Source organism: Astatotilapia calliptera, chromosome 3, assembly GCF_964374335.1.
Source record: "Astatotilapia calliptera chromosome 3, fAstCal68.1, whole genome shotgun sequence".
Classification (NCBI taxonomy): domain Eukaryota; kingdom Metazoa; phylum Chordata; class Actinopteri; order Cichliformes; family Cichlidae; genus Astatotilapia; species Astatotilapia calliptera.
The window spans coordinates 39,541,689-39,559,193 of record NC_137424.1 but is presented as its reverse complement, the minus strand read 5'-3'; the positions used below and the strand labels follow the sequence as shown (position 1 = coordinate 39,559,193).

At 39.9% G+C, this 17,505-nt stretch overlaps 1 protein-coding gene across 4 annotated transcripts in view; it reads right to left on the bottom strand.

Moving 5' to 3' along the window:
- Positions 1 to 590: 590 nt before the first annotated feature.
- LOC113018695 (protein Dok-7) overlaps positions 591 to 17,505 on the bottom strand; it is a 50,434-nt gene continuing 33,519 nt past the window's right edge. For 2 of the 4 annotated variants that reach the window (XM_026162005.2, XM_026162010.2), the window contains 3 exons: positions 17,322 to 17,391; positions 8,539 to 8,718; positions 591 to 3,746 (listed from right to left, as the gene is read on the bottom strand). In XM_026162005.2, coding sequence (XP_026017790.1) covers positions 3,610 to 3,746; positions 8,539 to 8,718; positions 17,322 to 17,391 — 387 coding nt within the window. In that variant the 3' untranslated portion in view covers positions 591 to 3,609. Of the gene's footprint in view, positions 3,747 to 8,514; positions 8,719 to 17,321; positions 17,392 to 17,505 lie in introns of all 4 variants that reach the window. The other 2 variants (XM_026162008.2, XM_026162009.2) reach the window with 2 other exon arrangements.

The following is a 17,505-nucleotide window of genomic DNA, read 5'->3' as shown; positions in this document are numbered from 1 at the left end:
CTGTCTGTCTTTGGCTGATATTCCTGCATCAGATCAATAAAGGCACCTTTGCAGTTTTGTTTTGTTTTTTCAATTATTTAATGACTGACTTCAAATCTGGGCAAAGACTACTAAGGGTTTTAAGTCAAATTTGTACATGGAGGAGTGTTTTGTAATCACTTCACATTATTGAAACTCTGTCCATCAATGCAGTGTGACATATAATACCATATATTAATTTGTGCATGTTCACGTTTTCTGCACATAAAGCTGGACATTTATGCTCAATGTATTATCAATGTAATACTTCTGTTTACTTATGTTTTACTTTCCCAGTTTGCCCAGAAATTATCAAAACATCTCGTCTTTCTTGTTGTAATAAATGAGTAAAAATTAGAGCTACAGAGTGTCTGCAAGCTGCACCCTCAGTGTTACTGACTCAGCTTTCAAGCCTAAGTCTTCAGTGTTAACAGAAAAAAACATTTCCAGCATGATAATAAAAAAAGTTAGATATGTATAGCTAGTTTGTAATAAGATGATCAGTATTAATATTATTTGTGCTATCTGCATTATAAACCAGTGGTGTTACAGTTGAATGAAGCAAACACATCAATGGTAAGGCTGATTTATATAATATGGTACCCAACAGGTTTACAGCTGTACATGGAGGGAGAGCCATATGAGATCTACTGTTGTTCTAGAAAAAGAAAAAGAAAGAACACATCAAAGCAGTGTTAACATAAATAATTTACAAGAAAAAGAGTATTACATGAAAAAAAGTAGATCCTTAGGAAGCAGATGCCATCCTTGAACCCTTTCCATACATGCTTACTGTACAGAAACACCTTCACATTTTATGACAATCCACCCAAATAGAAAGAAAATATATTTACAGCTAATCAAATCAGTGGTATGTGAACAGAACATGAAAAAAAAAAAAGCAATACTGGCTTTATCAAGAGGAGTAGCTCTACAAATACAAGCTATTTTCAATACTGCAGTAAAATGCCAATATCCACACAAAGACACACAGTATGGAATAACAAAAATGCTAATAGCTTCAGGGAGGTGATTAGAAAAAAAACATTGTATAATATAATTTTGACAAAAACGGCCACTGATTTAAAAACAAAACAAAACAAAGCTTTGCATTATTTATGAAGACTTTCCCAAATTAAACCCAATTGTATATGAACTGGGAAGCAGGAGGGAAAATGTATGGCAGCAACTGATCTTTTTCCCATTAGTTAGAGCCAGGCTAACAAGAGTCACCACGCATAGAATGGAAGTGTTATGCAGAACCATTACCGTATTTTCTGGACTATAAGCCGCTACTTTTTTCCTAGGTTTTGAACCATGAGGCTTATACAAAGGTGCGGCTATTCTGTGGATTTTTCTTCCACCGCTAGGGGCGCTCTCACCGGAATTGGAATCAAAAACAAGACAGACGAAAAATCAATGCAAAGAAGAATACGATACTTTTTCTTTAGCAGACAGAACACGCACAACAAATTACCAACTGGTAATTATTTTCAAATCCTCGCCCCTTCATCGTGGAAACCACACAAAGAAGTTCATATGAGTTTTAAGTTGAAGGCCATCAATCTTGCTATCCAGGAAGGAAACCGGGCTGCTGCACGGAAGCTTAGCGTCAATGAATCTATGGTGAGACGTTGGAGGAGGCAGCGGGAAGAGCTCATGCAATGCCAAAAGTAGAGAAAAGCTTTCAGAGGGCATAAAAGCAGGTGGCCTGAACTTGAATATGTCCTGGAGGACTGGGTGAATACACAGAGAGCAGGTGGCCGAGGTGTACTCACTGTACAGATCCGACTGAAAGCCAAAACAATCGTCCGCGAAATGAATATTGAAGATTTCAAAGCTGGGCTGTCGTGGTGTTTCAGATTTATGAGACGTAAAAACTTGTCCATCAGGGCACATGGACAACCTGTCCATCATGCATCATGGTGCCAGGATAACCATCTCCAGCTGAACGTTGGCAAGACCAAGGAGCTGGTGGTGGACTTCAGAAGGAGTCAGCACAGAGACTACAAGCCCATTATCATCAATGGAGCTCCAGTGGAAAGGGTGCAGTCCTTCAAATATCTCGGTGTCCACATCTCCTCAGACCTGACATGGGCTGCCCGCATTCAGGTCCAGACCAAAAAGGCTAGGCAGCGCCTGTACCACCTACGACAACTGAGGAAGTTCAGGGTCTCTCCAGAGATCCTCGGGATTTTCTATACAGGCGCTGTGGAGAGCATCGTCACACAGAACATGACATCCTGGTTTGGGAACAGCTGTGTTAAGGACCAAAAAGCTCTTCAGAGAGTGATCCGTACAGCTGAACGCTGCTGCAGGATTGCTCTCACCCACTTCAGGACACCTACACCAGGAGATGCCGGACTAGAACAGCACAGACACTGAAGGACCCGTCCCATCCTGGCAACAAACTGTTCCTACTTCTGAAATCCGGTAGAAGGTTCTGCATCATCTGGGCAAGGACAGAGAGACTCAAGAGGAGCTTCTATCCCCAAGCCATCCGGGCCCTAAACCTGGAGGTACAACAAAGTATTTGCAGCCACTTGACATCAGTGTGAATCGGGCATTTAAAGCTGCACTCCAGGTTGAGTGGGAGACTTGGATGACAAGTGGTGAGAAGCATCCTTTTCTGATGTCTGTCAGTGGATCCTAATACCGGTTATTTTCTTTTGTTTCTGTTCCATTTTAATCAGCTAAGTTGCTGCCGTTAAAAGGCACTGAAAGAATCTGTTCAGGTACATACATGTACATTTACAGTACAAAATCGTTCTGTACATGCAGTAAATATCTAATTTTTCAACATAGATATCTGCGGCTTATATACTGGTGCGCTCTATAATCCAGAAAATACAGTACTTGTGCTACTTTTACACAAAAAATCTTTTTTTTTTTACGCATCAAGCTACTCTGAATTTTGCATCACTCTGAGTAAGACCGGCTGGTAAGCTTTCCTAAATTTGAAACACAGAAAGAGTTATGTGCAACTACATATGGAATTACAGATCACTGAGGAATAAATGTGTGTGAACTCCTTGTGAGAACAAACACTGTTTCCACTTCCTTTCCTGCAAACACCCTACCTTTCTTTTTTACCCACACAAGGACAAAAACAGCACACAATTAGTGATGGCTTGAGTGAGCTGTAAAGTGCCTTTGCTCTGGGGTATTAGTGAGGCCCCTGACTCAGCCCAGGGTTTGCTCATCCAACTTCTAGAGAGCCTGGAGCTCGAGGAGCAGCGTAATGCCATTTAACGAGATGTTGTTCACAAAAAAACGTTGTGAAATCTCATGACTAAGAGCCAAACCTTTCTAAAGCCAGCTCTATATTCCAGCTCCTTTGTGACTACAGTCTCGATCTAACAAAGTAGACATTGGACGCAATACATTTTTCTGGGATTCTGGGTTTTGTAAACTGGCTGAGGTTGCTTTCAAAGATATCTGTATTCAAAAGATGGAACAGAATAGAGAAGGAATCCCACAGGAAGGCCCACAGAGCCACGTTTCTTGCTAACGTTATAGTCTGATGTTGTAGTTCTGCTGTTGTGAAAAAAAAAAAATCCTGCTGAGATCAACGTTTGAGTGAAGGAAAATTCAATGTGGCGTCCCCTTTCTTCTCAGCTCCAGAGTGTGCAGGCCCTCCTGCCGACCCAGAGCGTGCAACGTGCCGACTTTGTGGGCCATCTCTGTGGCAGTGATGTCAATCTGAGCGTACTTGGTGGAGCTCTTTCCTGTCAGGACACAAAAGTGGGACTTCTTTTAACTCAATCAGTGTACCATTTAATTATTCATCAGTGTTGTGCTGCACACAAAACTAGCTGCACAGAGCAGAAGCTATTAGATGATTAATCTGACAATGGAAATTTTAAAAATTAGCTTGTCATTTTAGAAATATTCCAACGAGTGTATCAGTATCATACAATATCATATCGTACGTTTACCTCACTCACAGAAGCTTTTCATGCGCTTTGCTAAATTCCTGTCCTCTTCTACGATTTTATCTTGTGGTGCGCCCCAAGGTTCATTTTTGGGGCCTGTCTTCTTTGAAGACATCTCATATCATTGTTTGAGATGATGCCCAGTTGTACATGTCATTCAATGTTACCAAATTATTTGTCTTATAAATAACCGGATGGCAGCCAATTGTGTATTTTGTCTCACTTTATTGTTATTATTGTAATTTGTTATTACTTCCGCTGACCAAATTATCTCTGGATCGCATCCTTGGATAGCCCAGAATGCTGCCCTAAGGTTTCTCACCAGTTCCTCTGAAAGGTCCCTTGTGACACTGATTCTGCCCTCTTTAAACTGGCTCACCACAAAGTTCAATTTCAGATTCTGATTATCACTTTCCAAGCTCTTTGTGGTGCCTCCCTATATTAGTGAATTTCTACATCCATACATAACTGCTAGGTCTCTGATGCAAGTTGATCAATGCTTCTTGGTTGTACCTCAGTCCAAGTCGAGGATAAAAGGAGGTTTTCGCTGCCATGTTGTGGAACTCACTTCCACTAGACTAAAGATCTGTTGACACTGCCGATACCTTTAAAGGGAAGGTGAAGACCCACCTATGCAAATGTGCTTTTATTTGGTTTTATCCTTTTATGCTGTTTTAATGCTCTACTGTCTGACATTGTGAAGCAATTTATACTATTCTTGAAAAGCACTACATAAATAAACTTTACTTTCTTATATCAGTGCTGTGAAAAAACATTTCCCACCTTCTTTATTAATTAGCTTTTTTGCCTTTTTCTCTCACTTAAATGTTACAAATCATCAAATTTTTATATTAAACAAAAATAAACTCTGTGAATATAAAATGTAGTTTTAAATGATGATTTCATTTATAATATTAAGATTATTTCACTCCTACCTGTAGCGACTGATTAGCCTAGCTAAGTCGGAGATAAGCATCTAGCCTAAGGCTTTGGTTTCCCTTCATGAGCCATCAATCATATACAAGTATGCAAGTTCACTTTCCTGATATAAATGGCTGCAAGGTGGCATCAGCAAAGTGTTGTTTATAAATTTTACTCCATAATATTTCTTTTGTTTCCCTTTGGTTTACACATTTGCAGATGTCTTTGGGCATTTTTCATTAATCCCAACATTCTTTTGTCAACAAGATTATGGAAATGAATTGTTAGGGGATATAATCATTTCTTGAACTTGAATCATTAATTGTGGAAGTGACAAAAAACACTCCTAGATCATCTTAAAACATTAATACATACATATATATACACACACCGTATTTTCTGGACTCTAAGCCGCTACTTTTTTCCTAGGTTTTGAACCATGAGGCTTATACAAAGGTGTAATTATTATTAATTATTTTCAAATCCTCGCCCCTTCATCGTGGAAACCACACAAAGAAGTTTGTATGAGTTTTAAGTTGAAGGCCATCAATCTTGCTATTCAGGAAGGAAACCGCGCTGCTGCACGCAAGCTTAGCGTCAATCAATCTATGGTGAGACGTTGGAGGCGGCAGCGGGAAGAGCTCATGCAATGCCAAAAGTCGAGAAAAGCTTTCAGAGGACATAAAAGCAGGTGGCCTGAACTTGAAAATGTCCTGGACTTATACATCTTTTTTTTTTTAATACGGCAGATGCGGCTTACAAACAGGTGCGCTCTATTGTCCAGAAAATACGGTATATACATACATATACACACACACACACACACACACACACACACCTCTGCCCTCGCTGCCAGTCTGCGTGCTTCAAGAATGAGACAGCGCATCACAACACAAATCATATGCAAATGATTTAGCTGAAGCATTTAACATTCCTGTCATGCACTGTCTTCCATATGCACATTACCATAATGTACAGTGGGGCAAAAAAGTATTTAGTCAGCCACCGATTGTGCAAGTTCCCCCACTTAAAACGATGACAGAGGTCAGTAATTTGCACCAGAGGTACACTTCAACTGTGAGAGACAGAATGTGAAAAAAAAATCCCTGAATCCACATGGTAGGATTTGTAAAGAATTTATTCGTAAATCAGGGTGGAAAATAAGTATTTGGTCAATAACAAAAATACAACTCAATACTTTGTAACATAACCTTTGTTGGCAATAACAGAGGTCAAACGTTTACTATAGGTCTTTACCAGGTTTGCACACACAGTAGCTGGTATTTTGGCCCATTCCTCCATGCAGATCTTCTCGAGAGCAGTGATGTTTTGGGGCTGTCGCCGAGCAACACGGACTTTCAACTCCCGCCACAGATTTTCTATGGGGTTGAGGTCTGGAGACTGGCTAGGCCACTCCAGGACTTTCAAATGCTTCTTACGGAGCCACTCCTTTGTTGCCCGGGCGGTGTGTTTTGGATCATTGTCATGTTGGAAGACCCAGCCTCGTTTCATCTTCAAAGTTCTCACTGATGGAAGGAGGTTTTGGCTCAAAATCTCACGATACATGGCCCCATTTTCCTTGTTTGAGGTGACCAAATACTTATTTTCCACCCTGATTTACGAATAAATTCTTTACAAATCCTACCATGTGGATTCATGGATTTTTTTTTCACATTCTGTCTCTCACAGTTGAAGTGTACCTCTGGTGCAAATTACTGACCTCTGTCATCATTTTAAGTGGGGGAACTTGCACAATCGGTGGCTGACTAAATACTTTTTTGCCCCACTGTATACCTTGTGTGAAAATCATATAAGCAAAATGTCAGAGTTTAAACCCACAACATCAGTCCTCGTGCACCAATATGTGTCTCCTGTTAGAGTCCTGTCGCCTTACAGTGCCAGAATTGAGGACATCAAAACCGGCTCCTCACGACACATAAATAGTCCCTGGAGGAGGGTCCCATTAGGGCCACTGAGTTTACAGCTGTGATCTGAATGCCCTGCGACCCCCTTTCAGTGCCGAAATAGGACACTCCTCCTCCCAGGTGACAGATTAATGAGGCCGCATGCCGGGATATAAACTGTATTGCTGACATTAGACATTAACCTCATGTCAGAGCTCGAGCCACGCTGTTCGTATTCTCGAGGGCAGTGACGCTAGCGGCCAACGTGTCTGTCAATTACGGCTCCGATGACAAGGACTCAGCTGTCTTTTACCAAGATGAGAGGAAATCATCTCAATTGTTTGCGAGCGATTCCAGTAACTCTGAGTAGGTCGAATAGAATTACACATAAATATGTAACTACAATGGCTTTCATCCTTGCGTAACGCTGATACACCAGCTTACTGTAAGTTGGCTCTTGCACAGAACACTTTTGCACATTGAGCAAAAGCAAAAAATACCTCACACTATGAGTATCAGGGCATTACTGAGGTCATTTTGTTTCTTAAATCAAGGAGGTGGTCTCTAAAATTCAACAATTTGCATTTTGGACAGTCCCGGGAAAATCTCACAAATATACAAAGACAATCTGAAGAGAGAATAAAAGGAAACAATGATTTTACAGCTTACTCTCCAAAAACGCAGGACGTGGTTCATCAGACCTGACTAACACCAACTCTAATAGTTCGCCCGCAGCTTCTTTTACTTCCTCTTACGCCAACACGTGCGTGTTCATAGGGGAACTTTGCATTGTTGGATTTCTGTCCATAATGGCATTTGATGAGCTTTAGATGAACATTGTTTTGAATTTGCTCTGCATAAATAAAATGGATCGACTGCAGGATGTGCTGCGCACTCTGGCACTCTGACTCTGTCTGTGGCTACACAGCAATGTGTCCCACGACAAGCTTTATCACAGGCAGCAATCCATGGTGGTAACAGGCACTAAAGACAAACTATAGCTTAGGTTAGTAAGAAAGTTTTACAGGAAATTGGTGCTAAATGAAAACATTGGACAAATGTTACTGCTTACTGGCTGGTGGTGCTATAACATGCAGCCAAAAAAAGAGGTGCATTGAGGTGGACATAAAAATTCAGGATTAGCAGAGTCATTAGGATTCATCTTCTGTGGGTCATGAATGTGATTACAACATTTCTTAGTAGTTTGTTCAAAGGTTAATGGAAGACGTGCGCTGCAGACCGACTGAAAATAACTACACAAGTCTGAGAATTTGTTTCAGTTTGTAATATTTGACAGTTTAACAGCCGGTCTTGAAGACATTTCCTTGTGCCAAAAAAGACAACAGCTCACTTCAATACCCAGCCTATTAAAATTCAAAGATTTATTAATGAGACAAACTTTTTTTGCTCTATACTTAAGCTTACAGCATCATGTGGTGGTTGCAGTGAATTGCCACCGTCTCTTCTTAGAGCAGTTCCCTTTAAACCTGCTTTCAATAAGCAATTCTGCACCACCAATCAAAAAGCTCTCTGTAGATTAATGCTCTTATTGGACAAATAAAACACAGTCTTGGTGACATCCTTTAAACTATAATCTTGTAACATGACAATTTTCCAAGTGTCCACCCTGACTGGTCCTCACAGCTGCCGTTTGCAGTTATACGGTATGTATAAATCGAAAGCAGAACATTCATTCCTCAGACACCAACTATCTGGCGTTTATCTCCTTTACTAACCAGAAGATATTCATGCCTCCTTACTCTGAGCTGGCAGATGTGCGGCAGCCGCTTTAGTGCCATGCACAGGATCCTGCAGCTCCAGCTCCATGTAGTTGAGCTGCTTCTTGGACGTGGGGCTAACAGGAATATTCACATACGTCACACCTTCACCGCGAGGTCTTTCAGCAAGCGGAGCCTCTGGGGGGAACACAAACACGGCCCCTGAAAATGCGAGAGTAAATTAAGCTCAGACGGTGTTAGGTTCGTTTCTGTCATGCTTTTTCTTTTTTTAACGTGTGAACACTTGTTTTTAACAAAAATCCCCCACAGAAACTAAAAATAACAAGCAATTTGTCCTGTTGATAATATGCTGTTTTTTTTGCACCTCCAAGCCTTCACTGTCAACCAAAATCTATTAAAAACATAAAAGAACAATGCCACCTGGGTTCAGCACAATGAACACACACTACACGTATTTCTAGATTCACTTGTGTTTTCTAGACAGTTTGTGTTTCTTAACATGATAAATGCTGCCCGAGTGCAACAGCCCATGTTTAGATTTCCTGTCGTGAGGATTCCCGTGGCATAGAGAGACAAGCTCAAACGGGCTATGACGGCACACAGTACCAATCAAGTCTTTCTCAGAACTGATAATAATTATAAGATTAAATTGAACCAGACTTACACTTTGACACTTCTTTGAAACTGGATTTGTTTTTGTCATTATAACCTTAATCAAAAGCTAAACTTACCCTCCAGTCTGAGCAGCTCTCCAGGCTGCAGCCCAGCGTCAATTAGATATATTCAAATACAGACGTCCACAACACAAGTATCAATACGGTTTCCAGCAGTAAAAACAACGGTAGCTATAATGGGATCGGCAGTCGCACAGGAACACAGCGTTTCACGATGAATTGGTTCTCTCCCCGCCCCAGAGACTAATTATGTGAAATTAGCTGATATGCCCCAGAGATAATTTATGGGATACACATTACGTCCTCGAAGCACAGAATGCTTTGAGGAAGTAAAACTCAATTGTTCTTTTAATCATCATCAAGCTGTTTTGTCATGCGGCTGTATAGTGTATGAACGTGTCCAGATCAAATATCTGAGGGTTTATGGAGCAAAATCTCATTTTTCTATTAGCAAACGTTCATTAAAACTTGAATAGGAACACCCAAACCTCTTTGATTTTCCTGTCAAACACACATTATTGCCAGATTTTTTGCCTACAGTGGATTGCACATCTAATTAATTGTGCCAGAAAAATTGTTTCAAATCACAAGAAACAGCTCACGGCTTTATCTTCATAAACCTAAAAGCTGAGAAAGGCAGATTTGCAGTCAAGTTTTCTGCTGGCTGCAGAAATGATTAGTTCAGCATCTCAGTGATACAGCTTCAGAACAACCACTACATAAAATATGTGCATATTTCAGCTCTGTGACACACATCACATATTTTTTTTGTGGTGCCTGGGTATGCATTAATGCAGTGATAGCTGCAACCTTCAAAACCAGAGTACAGTACGCTCAAGGATATCTTGAAATTAGCATAACTTGAATACTGCTCTGTGAATAGAGACCAGTGAAAATCACTTATCCTGAACGGTGATATAAACGTTTGCTGTCACTTTAATTTTGTGCAAATGAGAGTCAAGAAAGCCAAATGAATCTACATGCTTTGTGGTTTTACTACAACAAGTACTGCGGTACTGTTCATAGGAATCATCTAACCCGGTTGATGGGCTTACATGACAGGTACAAAAAGTTGTCTACCAGCACAAAATAGATGAGCCATGGCAGTCACACACTATCAGAGTTTCGATGTATAAATATCTCTTTTGTTCTTTTTAACACATTTGCCCATTTGAATTTGTTGGGACAGGGGCATGATTAGCAACACGGTGTCTGGGAACTAAGGGAAAGAATTACTATAATGCTGAAATATAAACATTTTCACAGACTCACCTATGCTTTCTTTGTCAAATTCATTGTTTCATAATGCACCAAATCCGATCTAAAGGTCTGGACTTCGGATACATCCAATTTTCAGACACCTTCACTTTGATGTTTTCTGGTAAACATGCAGAATGTTGTTTGGCATCGCAGGCAAGACTTTTCCCTGATAATCAAATCATCTGCATGGCAGCATATGTTGCTCCAAAAGCTGTGTCTATTTTTCAACATATTGTTAGTGGTGCCTCCAAACATGTTACTCATGCTATGTGCATTAATGACCCTTTATACCATCACAGATGCTGGCTTTTTAACTGCGTGCTGACAGCAAGCCAGATGTTGCCTCTCATCTTTAGCGGTCCATAATTTAAAAAAAGAAAAGGAAAAAAAAAATTCACATTTTGAGACCCGAAGACTGTTTTCCAACTGAACTCAGAGCATGGAAGGAAGGACTCTAATCTAGCCTCAATCACAGAGCACGAGGGGTCACTGAATGTTTGATGAGCATGCAAGTGATGCAAGTCGTACACTATGGCCTGCAGTGACCACATAACTAGAGTGCAGTTCAAGTAGCTGCAATTCAAGTCTTTAATAAACCCAACAGAGCTGACACAGGACCTGAGAGATGCATCTGGGCCTTCAGGTTATCCATCGACTGCTCACTGAAGCTTCATCAGAAATGGTTTAAGTGGAAGCGTTGCTGTCAAGAAGCCACTCTTAAAGAAGGGAAACAGGAAGAAAGTGGAGTGGGCCTTATGGAGTGATGAAACTAAAGCTGAAATGTTTTTGTTCAAACCATCCGTGTGCATGGAGAAGTTCAGGAGATAGAGACAACAGTGAGTATCTATAGCCATTTACAAAACATGGCGAATACTGTGTCATGGTTCGAGGCTGTATTTCTGCCAGTGGTGTTGGATCATGATAAGGCAATTCCATCAACTTGTGAAAGTTGGAACAGGGCCTGCAGGCTCATTACTGCTTCCAAAAAGAAAAAAGTCAGCAGCATAATGTGGTTGTTTCTGTCCTGGATGCAGTTTTCGACGTTGCACACAAAGACCATTTATCTCGTCTTTGTTCATATCCACGTTCTAGACTGTGTCGCCATTTCCTTCCTCTGACACGAGAACTGAAAACAGTTCATCGTTGCAAGAGTGCAAGAAAGTGGGATCAACTGGCAGGCAGACTAACAATCCCAAGGAATTGGAAGACTGGGAACAGGAACCAGTTTACAATTCCCATCCCTATTGTTCATGAATATCTTTTTTTATCTGCTGATTTTTGAAATGCAATGCAAAACTGATCAAATGATTAACTAATTATTTAATACTATAGTTTTATAGTTTCACTTTATTTTCAGCACTATTAAAAAAAATATGAAAAAACACACAGTCTTGTATTCATTATGTACAAAGTGGAGTCCAAACAGTAAATCATATATAATTTCTTTGAAATTATTTTAGGGAAAAACAATATCTGTTTTTATATTAATATCTGACCCCCCAAAAAAGAGTGAATTGTTGAAAAACGCACCAATGCAAATACATTTTTCCCTGATTTACCCTCAAGGATCATAGTTGAGCTACAATACACAAACAGAGCCTGTGTTATCTTTTTCAAGTATAATGTCAACAAAAAATGTTTCATCATTAACTAAAAAGAAAAAAAAAAGAATTCAAAAAGCCCAGACCCTTACAGACGTAGCAAAACAACGCACTGTTCCTAACAATGCAAACACTGCTGATCTGAGCCTGTGAACATTTATCTATCTTTCTTTGAGTCCGTTGCTGTGTGTGCATTGATGTTTAAAGATTAAAGAGTAGATCTGGATCACAGAAAAGATTTATTTTTTTTGTTTTTTTATCTTCCGTCATTATTTGTCAATCAAAGCAACACAAAGCAGCTTGGTTGAGGCATTTCACAACTACAAACAGAAACATTAATCAGAGTGTGGACTCTGTAGTAGAACGTCTATAACCGTCTTATAGTAAATAAAACAATAGATGTTGGCGCATATATAATACCTACAGGATTATATATGCGCCAACATGGATTCATATTTCTCTTGTTGCAATTACCCTGTCACAGATAGTGCGTTACCATTGGCATACAGATTGTATAGAACAACATTTGGGAAAAAAGATTTCACCTGCTATTGACTCTTCCTAAATGGTAGTAGGCAGTGGCCATTACCCGCAGCTCAGAAGCATCAACCCCAGGGGACACTCTTACAATCAGTGAGAAGCCATTAGACGCCAGCAAAGTCTCAGTGGGTACAGCCTTTGGCAAAGTCTAACCTAATTGATCAGACACCAACCAGCCCTTGCAGGAGAGTGTGGTGCTTTATAATGGCTTCCATTACAACAGTGGATTTGCCCACAGCTCTAAGGCTGGGGGACGCCTCGATAATACACTTTGCAAAACCTCCAGGGGAGAAGTTAGAGGCAATACCTGACAGAGTTTAGTGACCCCCAGCTTAAAAAGTCAAGTGCTTTCGGATGGAAAACACAGTTCAGATAATAACTGTGTATTCAGGGTGAGTGGGTTTTGCACCTTTCCCACATTATTGTTGCAGAAGGACACTAAGCTGTGGTATGTACACAAAAAGGATTACAAAGACCTGTAAACCTCCCACAATGTACAATTTATGGCAACGTATGCATGTGGAAACCTTTGGGAATGGGAAAGCAAAATGCCCTAGTGTAGGTGTTTGTTTTTCTTTGACTAGAACACCTTACCATTTCACTCCCGCTCCAGTTTCAGCTTTAAATGAGACCTTCACCAGGACAACAACATCCACTTTTTGATGTGATAAACTTGTGTAAAAAGTTGAAGAGGCGGGTGCGTGAAATTAAAATAGTTTTTGAGAGCAAGACTACATCACAGATGTGCACGAGCCACAAAGACGGTCCTACCAAAATCCTATTTATGATAGTGTAGTCTATGTGGTCTTTAGTAAAGGCTGATTTTTAGAAATCAAAACTTATAATCAGCCCCTTGGAGGGCTGGAGGGTTTTTGCGTAATCTTGAAAACATGTCAAAGAATATTATTTGAATAATACACAGATTTATAGATGACATACTGTTTAGACCTTGCAAAGTTTCAGGTGGAAAACCATCTTCTTTCGATAATGTCTGCGCTGTATCAAGCGTAAAGCACGGAGGGGGAGGGATGATGATTTTTGCTTGTTTGGTAGTCATGGGACCTGATTATGAACTCTTCTGTGTACTAAAGTATTCCAGTGAAGCAATCTGTCTGATAGCCAAAGCATGTCTCGAACTGACTCCAACAACTGGGCAATGAGCCCAAGGACAGCAACAAACCTACAACAGCACGGCTGAAAAGGAAAAGAATCAAGGTGTAGCAATGAGTCCAGACCTGAACCTAACTGAAATACTGTGATAGGTACATAAGGAGCTGTGCCTAAACAAATGCCCGGAAACCTCAATGAATTAAAGCAACATTATAAAGAAGATTCAAGTAATTCAAGGGTTCAAACTGCTTACTTTGGTGTCATGCTGTTGGCAGGTTTTTGATTACGATGCCTCTTCCGCTGAACTTGGAAAGAAGCCCCTGCCTGTAAGCTAAAAGCTTTAGCATAAAATGGTGTATTTGTATTAATTCCCACCTGAGACTTGGTGGTATTCATTTTAATATCAATGAGATACTCTCTTCATGTCAGCACCAGTGTGATTATTTTGGTGGGAAACAAAGAGTAGGAGATAAGTTCAATAAACAGTAAAATTTGAATAATTAAAGACAACATAATGGCTATGGGCTGGTTCTACAAATATCATTTCAGAAATGGATTAGCAGTGTGAAGCCTAAACTGTCCTGAGGTGCAATTCACACCTCTCCAAGCCGACCACTTAGTGTGTAACATGTAATGACCAACACAGCAGCATCTAAAACGCCACGGGCAAAGCCAGTGTTTGTTTAGCTGCGTTCTGATACAGTGACGCACTCATGATGCAAGCATGTGTGTGTCCGCTTGCATTTTTCATCACATAGAGCTATGATTTATTGCAAAGTCTGGAATGCCTCAAACCTGATATTTTATTTATTTGACCTGTGTGCATTGCTTTAATATGAAAAGTTCTTAAATCATATGACAGTTTTTCTGTAGCTTATCTTCCACTAAGCCCACATACCTTAGCTGCTGGACTTAGCCACATCCGGTCTACCCCCCATCCATTAAGTGTCCGCTGAAGCGGGATGATGGGAAAGATGACGAGGGAGTCGTGAGTCGTGTGTAGGTACGTGAAAATGACTGATGGGTTTGGTGCCACACTGCGACAGCTGCAGGGACTTTGTAGAGCAGGTGTGTGTTTGACTGAGGGCATGTTTCTGGGTGTGGGATGCTTAAGTGGCCAAACGTCCCCTGACAACTGTCCTCTCGCCTCATATCAGGGGAGGCAGCCCGTCACACATCACTGCACTCTCTGGTTACACATCTGTGAGTTTTCTCAGCACACAATGGGCCTTTACGTAACTCGAGTTTATGGCTTTGGATAAAAAGCCAATGAAGACATAAAAAAAAAAAAAACCAAATAGCAAAGACTGTGACTCATGCCGTTGTCTGTTTTGCATGCGATTTATCTGTCTAACCATAGATGGGGTAAATTAATGCCATTTTAAATTACACCTCTGTTTAGCCCTAATTTGTCCCTTTGTGTATTCATTCCCACATTGGAAAGAAACAAAAGGACACAATGATGTGCAAAAAAAATGGGAAAAGAAAAACAGCCAAATGCTGAAATTAACCTCGGGTAAACATCACATTAATTTAATATTAATTTGTTGTTTGGACCTCGAGCTTTACGGTTCCTTTTAAACGAATAAAAACTGTAGCGCTTGCATAGCATTTCTTTAATTAGTATCAACTTAACAAAAAGGGAACTGCTTTGGAAAGTTTTACAAATTTCTTAGAACTTTTTCCTTTAAAAGCAGGTCATTAGTAAAATGTAAAAAAGTTCAAAGAGTGAATACTCTCTCATATCCTTTTACTACTTCACATTATCTACAAGAGAAGTATGTCTGGAAGTTTTGCCACACAGTAGCCATCGTATTTATTTGTGCAGTTATTTCACCTATCTGAATAAATAGGAGGTTCGCCTTTAATTTCAGTGGTAATCAGGCCAGGATCAGGAACAGAACCAACTAGTCATGGAGTCAGTCACTTCCTTTAAGTCCTGTTTTAATGCATATGTATTTACTGACTGACTGACTGACTGACTGACTGACTGACTGATTGATTGATTGATTGATACTATAGCTACATATCTCGCTCTTATTTCCTCAATACTCAAATTTCTAACATTTTCAGTTTATTGGTCTTCAGTGTTTCTTTTATCATTGCCAATTGTTTGTTTTATGTTCGTTTTTGTACACATTTTGTAAAGTCTTATATAAATAAAATACATTCATGTTTTAAAAAGTTTAAATTATCAGTGTGTATAGAGGAGGTCAGCTGAGTGGAACCCTGTAAAATACAGTGGAGGCTCTGTCCTGGTTTCAGCCAGTGGTGTAGGGATTATGTCAAAATTGATGAAATTATGAACAGAAAAAGTAACATCAGACTTTTATCATCCATGCAATAGCATCAGGAAAGGCTTCATTTTTTAGTATAACAATGATCTCAAGCACACTGCCAATGCAGTAAAAGATAGACAGACCTGGATAGAAAAACTCATAATCAGAAACCATCAGTCATCGATTGTAGCATCATCATAACAGAGAACAGAACAAAAGGTCCAAAGAAGAACTCTGAATGTCCTTCAAGAAGCCTGGAGAACTATTCCTGAACACTACTTAAAGAAATTACAAGAAAGGTGTTCATTCCAAACACTGACATTGATCTTTACACATTTAAAAAATGATTGCTGCACCTATTCCCTATTTTACTTGCAAAAAGCAAAGAAGTGCAGGGAGTTTTGCACCATACTGTAAAATAGCATTTCTATAATTTTATTATATTAGTATTCGTGTAAAATATTATTTAGTAAACGAATTCTAATAAGTTCATTGTTTAGGTGAATGACTGTTTCTAATATAATACTTTCTCCAGGGGTGTTTCTTATTATGGAGATTTCCCAGAATCCTCTCTCCTTGAGTGACCAGGAGCTCCCCTTTAGTTTTGAGCAATTTTAGCTATTGATGCTACACTTAAGCAGCTTTTTTCCAAACAGTGACTTTTACTACAGTGCAAATTTGCAATGAAAAGGCTTAAAAATTTAGCAGCAAAAAATGTCTCCATACAAACTAGTTTGCATGGCACAACTATTTTACATGTAATAAAGTGCTAATTACCCCTTTGTTTACACTAATCTGACAGCTGGTGCTTGCAGAGAGTCTCTGTAATGCGCTTCATGTGCTATGTAGTAATAGCCACTTCATGAAGGCAAGTCCCCATCAGCATTACAGTTCACTGCCCTGACTGAAGTCAAGCAGGTGTATGGCGAGCGCGCCGAGATATAACATGTTCCTATGTTCAGCCTTGTGGATGTTATGCTTAGTGCCAGTCTGCTTTTCAGACTCTGAATGAGCCTCGTTTTATTTATTCATTTCAGTCCAAGCACACCAAGCAACAGGTGATGGTTTACAGCGATGTTGATTCAGGCGCATGACTCAATTTAATTCACTTTCCGTAAGTGGGCCCGGTTATTGTAAGAAGCCTGGGTAATGCACAGCTGAAAAGTGTTCAGAGCACTTTAAAAAACTAAAATGGTCCATTCAGAAAAAAGAAAAATCCATTTGTGCCGCTACGGACTTGAAAATCTGCATATGTTTGAATAGCTTGGCTGAAAAAAATAATGAACCAAATCGCTGAAACAACCTGGTTATGTTGATTGCCTGGCGTCAGTCTCACTCACCTTCAGTCTCTTGAAGGAACCTCTGCTGGCCGTAGCTGCCCATTAGTTCATACTTGTGTTTTTCCTGTGCCTGCAACACACATTAAAGTAAGCACTGCTGATTATAACTTGCACTGAGTGACATAAGTTTATTACATAAGTGTGACGATGACTGTTCAGTGGGCACATGAGGAGTATTTATAGA